Consider the following 6,265-nt stretch of genomic DNA (forward strand, 5'->3'; position numbering starts at 1 on the left):
CGAACTTTTCAAATGCGTGCCGTGCTGAGCCGTACCGGTCTGGTCAATGGAAAAGCGCCATCAGACACCCTTTATCCTCAACCTTGTGGCCCCTTGTGGCTCTAGTCTAGAATTGTTCTCATCTATATTTACACCTCTGGCAGACAAACATGCCTCCTTTAAACACCCTATAATTAAGAATAGCACTAATCCTTGGTATTCCACTGAACTTTCAGATCTCCTTTTGTTGAGAAACCAGAGGGGGCCAAAGCTAGAAAAAAACTGACAGTAGTTGGAAAACAATTAACACCCTGAAGCATAGAAATTCCTTACCTAAGGATGTTTTGTCAGACTCTGGCCTCATTACAGAGAGAAAGTAGATAAGTAGAGAGAAAATGTAGATAAGTACGGTAATGCCTTTAACCAGTGTTTTATCTCGGCAGGTTTTTTTTTGGAGAGAAATTATGGTTTGGCTGACTCTTGTCAGATGGTCGACTGAGCTTCCATCTCCCAGCCCCTTAGGGAGGGAGAGATCAGTTAATTACTAGCAAATCTTTGTTTTCATTTTAAAAGAATTCTACTTGTGTTTTATTAGATGCCCTGCTTGATCTGCTTGACCAGACTCTTTCTGAGCTACAGTTTGCATTCGCTGTCCTGCAGAGAGCATTTGTTGGGTTGATACTTAATGCTGGAAAAACAGCCATGCATGCATGAATGACTTCATAACATATTTCGAACTGTGATCAGGCTGTAAGGTAAAAGTTGCATTATAAAGGAAGATCAGTTGATGTGTATCTGAACGCTGCTGCACGTTTGTTCGCTTTACCTTTCAGCGCTTTACGTTTGATCTCCCGAGGACATAGCCTTGTCAATGTGAGCATAGGCTGCATATGTGATTTACCAAGGTGCTATGTGAGTAAATTCTAGGTAGAAGCGACAGTGACTTCGTAAGAAAGTAGCAAGTAGTATGTGCATACAACATCGTATCTGGTACTGGTACTGTCAAACTGCAAGTTGTTTCATCCGGTAACTGTTACCGGTTAGGTTAAGTTAAGTTACTGGTTTATTTTGTCAAGCTTCTAGTCATCTCATTTTCGGGGTGATGGAGGAGAGATTGGCAGTGAAATTCAAGATAAATTCCATGATGGGACTTATCTCATCCTCCCTCCTCACACACTCATGTCTTTCCCCCTCCCTTAATCTTTTGTTATTCAACACAAGTGTGAAAAGGGATTGTATCCTTTCTCTCCAGAAACACTATGGCATTCAGTTTCTTAAATAAGCCTATTCACTGTATAGCATTCATTTGGGTGAGATGGTACGGCAAACAGTTTACAGGCAAGCTGTTTACATTCACTTTTTAGCAGACATTACTTTGTAACTTTTCTTTATGTAGTTGTCTGCTAATTAAGAGATTCTAATCGTATTCTGATATAATAAAATTAGAAAAAAAACTCTGATTCCTCTAACCAGTTTGTTGTGAATTTCTTTATTCCAACACCACAAAGTTTTAATTGAGGACCTCTTCTTCTTGAAAAATGTGTTTTTTTTAATGTTGTAAATTGTATGCAGGGCTCCCTTGTAAAAGAGATCTTGATCTCAACGGGACTCCCTGCTAAAATAAAATAAATCCAATTGTAGACACATTCTATTTTATTCTACATGTTGGCACTGTTCATAACGCTCTCCTCCCCTTGTGTCTCCAGGGCCTCCAGCTGTCCAGGGACTTTTCAACCCCTCCAGACTCAGACACTAGGAGGCAGCTGGGTCTGCAGAGCAAAGGTAAAGGAGACGCTCCCCACGACGGTTGTACCCATTAATAAACACAATGGTACATTCCACTACTCCCTTAAGATTTCCACTCAGACAAAGGTCATAGATAGGTGAATACTATTTACCTGTAACACCATGATCCTCTTACCGGAGTGACAATTAAAATAATTTAGTTTCTCAGTCCCTTTGTTGCTCACTGCTCCACTATTATGCTCCACTACTATCACTAGCGTGCTTCTTGCATGTGCACGTGTTACCTGGGATGTTGGTAGATGTCTTTCAGAATTAACCTTAACCTTGTGCACAATTGCAAGTGTATAAACAGCTTATTTCTTGTGCTTCATGTATTCTGTCAGGTGACAGAACAAAAGGTTGCAATGACTGCTCAATAACACTAGGGGGTGCTGTAGTCCTTTCAGAACCAGCTCAATGCTCAATGCCCCATTTCAACCCTCAGGTCCTCCAATGGTTCACCACTCCATCCTGCATCACCAAACACCGCCTGCTGGCGACCAGGCGTATGACACACTGAGCCTGGAGAGTTCTGATAGCATAGAGACCAGTGTCTCCACCGGCAACTCTGCCTGTTCCCCGGAAAGGTGAGAGATTGGGAGACCAGCAACTCTGTCTGTTTCCATGGGAACACTCAAGTCTGCCCTGTCTCCCTGATTAAGGGTCACTGTGCTCTGTTCCCCTGACAACATGTTTTGTTACATGTCTGTTCCCTTGACAACAAGTTACACTGCCTGTTTCCATGCCAACCTACTCAAGCGAAAGAGGAGAACCTTACCTGTTGAAGTTGTTGGTGTTTCCTGAGGCGAATTAGTAATAGTGTCATACTATTGTACAAACCTTTCACTGAGTTTCATCCACAGAGGAACGCATGTCTGATTATTATTATTTTATTATTATTTGTTGTTGTTGTTGTTGTTGTTCTTCTTGTTGCTGGTGTTGTTGTTGCCGTTGTTGTGTTTCATGACTGTTGGTTTGGAGGCATGTCTTTTTTACTTTTCCTTCCCTGTATTGTAGTTCCATTTTATCTGAGATCCTCTCCCTCTTCCTTCCAGTGGCAGTGGGCTGGAGGCCTTGAGGATTGAGGAGATGGAGAAAATGTTGAAGGAGGCTCAGCAGGAGAAAGCCAGGCTGATGGAGAGTCGAGTGAGTAACTACATGTCTCACCATCATCAACACTACTTTAAATAAAGTATCATTGAATTGAATTGAACACTAGCAGGGCATAGTTATGCGAAAAAAACTAATTGTAGCTGCTTTCTACTACAACGACCTAATTTAGTTTAGTCCTACCCTTCCTGGCCCTTTCTATCATTGGATTTTTAATCCCACTCTATTAACTTCTTTACTCCTCCTGTCTCTCATCTCTCTCCCCTCCCGTTTTCTTTCCTCCCTCTCTCCATCTGTCCTCCTTTCTTTTCTTCCCTGGTCCCCAGGAGAGGGAGGTGCAGGCGCGGCGACAGATGTTGGAGGAGGAGCGGAGGAGGCGAGAGGAGGCAGAGAGGAGGCTGCAGGATGAGACCGCCCACAGGCAGAGACTTGTGGAGGAGGAGGTGAAGATGAGAGAGAAACACTTCTCCCAGGTCAGTAGATCAGCGGGAGGAGAGGATGGAGGGAAGGAGAGAGATGGAGGGAGGGAGGGGGTAAGGAGAGAGACAGACGGAGAGGAGAACGGAGAGAGAGACAAGCAACTTAAGAGAAAGTGGGTGAGAGAAGATCAAAGAGTGTGAATGAAGGGAGAAAACAGAGGGGAGGGGGGACAGAGGGTGTGAAGTAAGAACAGACAGAATGAGGGGGGAGAAGAGAGTGAGTGAGTAAGAGAGGGTTCACTGCAAAGTATGATATCAAGCCTGCTTTTATCTCAGCTGATTGTATCTAATTGTCTGTATTCTATGGCATGAATAATGGAAGTAAACAAATCCTTGAGACAATAAACGTACACCTGGTCTGACTAATTGTCTAATACCTACAATAACATACAGTACATCATTAGTTTGATCACTGCCTCAGCTTTTCTCATCAGACACCTTCCCTGTCTTTCTCTGCAGGCCCGTCCCATGACACGCTACCTGCCCATCCGGAAGGAGGAGTTTGACTTGCGTTCCCACGTGGAGTCGTCCGGCCACAGCGTGGACACCTGCCCTTACATCATCCTCAATGAGAAAATGTGCAAGGGCCACCTCATCAAGATGGGCGGCAAGATTAAATCATGGAAGAAACGTTGGTTTGTCTTTGACCGACTCAAGAGGAACTTTGCTTACTATGCCGGTGAGGAATCACACATCCATCAGTGTGTGATATATCAGTCAGGGTTGGGGCGAATTCCTTTTCAATTTCAGCGATTCAGGAAGTGTTTTTTTCCGAACTCCAATTCAATTCCAAAACGTTTTGTTTTAAATGTACATTACAATTGTAGAACGCACAGTTCAGTTGCTGAATATTGGAACATACAGTATATCAAGATACCCAGATGTAATATCAATGAACATGGAAATGAAAATGAATGCCATTTTACCAGTTACCTAATTGGAATTAAATTAACTTTTAAATTGATGGAATTTAAAAGGAATTCACATCAACCCTCTCCTCAGTTTGTTTGGCTTGAATAAGAGGGTGCCTTTGTTTGCTTACAACACATCACCCAAACACTATTTTATTTGACCAAACTCTACCTCTTTATCAGAGCCTTATGAAGAAAGATATAATATATCAAAGCGATGCCTGACAGGTTTATAACTGATGATTTCACCACCTTCTTTATTCTATTGGTGCCTAAGAGTAAGACCACCAGTCATTACAAAAAAGAATTCCCACCTAACAGTCACTTTGCCCTCACACTAGCCAAGGTGGCAGTGAGTCGAATGACATCAGTTGCCAGGTCACTGTGGTATAGCTTTATTATATACTCTATAACAGACTTCTCCTCTACTGTTTAAGCAGATGTGCTGGTTGGCTTGGTTTGCCCACTCCAGCCCTGTTCTCCGCTCCTCTCTCTCAGCTTACTAGCCTTTTCACCCCCTCACTCCTGACGATGATGATGGTGATGATGCTGATGAAATAAGCTGCAATACTTTCTCAAGCTGTGCGCTTCTAAGGGAGGAGGCTAGCTCCTGGCTTGGTCGTGACTAACAAAACGAAACTCACAACATTTCAAAAACATTTATCTCATTACTAAGCAGATTTGGCTAATCAAAAAAGGAAGGCAGAAGAGACGAATTTCAAAGAATTGCCTTTAATTGTTGTTGGGTATTTGTCTTCAGCGAGGCACTTCAGGGAAACAAAAAGGCTGCACTATTGTTTATTTGAAGAAGAGTGACATTTAAAACATTTAATTTCTTATCTCGACAGACATATCATGAGAATACGTGCAAAAGCATTCATCAATGGCAATTTGAAAATCATGTATACATATAAAGCACAAAACAAATCATATATACACTACACTACTGTATCCGTTGAATTCCTTTTAATTATAATTTTGTCCCCGCTCAGACTGGAAGAAGAAAGTCCTGTTATTGCATCAGTGAGAGTTTACACACTACTATATGTCTCCTTTCTCTTTCTCAGACAAGCATGAGACCAAGCTGAAAGGGCTAATCTACTTCCAGGCTATTGAGGAGGTCTACTACGATCACCTGCGCAGTGCCGCTAAGGTACAGAGCTTTCACTCTTATTTGTATTTACCACTCCACTTATTCTATAGACATCATTTTTTACAGAGTTTAATGATGATTTATAATTTGTGTATTTGAGATGAAACCTAGAATTAAAAAGTGTTCTGTGTTTTTCACCCAAAATTACATAGGTCATGTATTTGTACTTACATATATTAATTGATTCTGGAAAAGATATTTAACAAAGTAATTTGAAACAATTGATATCCGTCGGAATGAATGACCTCTTTATTAGAAATTCATTGTTTTACTAATGTCTCACAAATGTCCATCTTAATTTCATCTCATCTTTCTAGACACGGAAGAGTTTACTCATTAGCGCTGAGCTGAGAGTGCGCTACACAGTTCTTGTTGAATTATTTGTTTATTAACAACTTATTTGGCTTCAGAATTATTATTTTTGTTTACAGTCATTTTCCTTGGAATAATCAACACACCAATACAATTTTAATTGATTAGTCCATTGTGTTATACGTTTATTTCTGTGACATTTTCCCCCCATACATTTTATTGCACAATTTAGCTCTATTTTTAATCACTTGCTTTTGTTTTGTGTTAATATCTTGTGTATAGGGAAAGCTATATCACTCTGTGCAAAGAGTGTCTCAATAGCACCAAGTACTATATATTGCTCCTTGGTTCTTACTTTACGTCTCCTTTTCCCTCTCTCCTCCCTGGTCCTCTAGAGCCCCAACCCATCCCTGACCTTCTGTGTTAAGACTCACGACCGGCTCTACTTCATGGTGGCTCCGTCTCCTGAGGCCATGAGGATCTGGATGGACGTGATAGTAACAGGCGCTGAGGGCTACACACAGTTCATGACCTGA

General features: G+C 41.5%; 1 protein-coding gene across 1 annotated transcript in view; it reads left to right on the forward strand.

Moving 5' to 3' along the window:
- The window catches only part of phldb1a (pleckstrin homology-like domain, family B, member 1a), a gene marked incomplete at its 3' end in the record, with an annotated part of 38,543 nt that extends 32,278 nt beyond the window's left edge, over nucleotides 1–6,265 (forward strand). Inside the window, exons 19-25 of the mRNA XM_080529064.1 lie at nucleotides 1,686–1,761; nucleotides 2,210–2,351; nucleotides 2,820–2,910; nucleotides 3,201–3,347; nucleotides 3,813–4,032; nucleotides 5,332–5,417; nucleotides 6,125–6,265. Coding sequence (XP_080385190.1) covers nucleotides 1,686–1,761; nucleotides 2,210–2,351; nucleotides 2,820–2,910; nucleotides 3,201–3,347; nucleotides 3,813–4,032; nucleotides 5,332–5,417; nucleotides 6,125–6,265 — 903 coding nt within the window. The remainder of the gene's footprint in view (nucleotides 1–1,685; nucleotides 1,762–2,209; nucleotides 2,352–2,819; nucleotides 2,911–3,200; nucleotides 3,348–3,812; nucleotides 4,033–5,331; nucleotides 5,418–6,124) is intronic.

The sequence above is a fragment of the Nansenia antarctica genome, assembly GCF_963989245.1.
Source record: "Nansenia antarctica genome assembly, chromosome: 4".
Lineage (NCBI taxonomy): Eukaryota > Metazoa > Chordata > Actinopteri > Argentiniformes > Microstomatidae > Nansenia > Nansenia antarctica.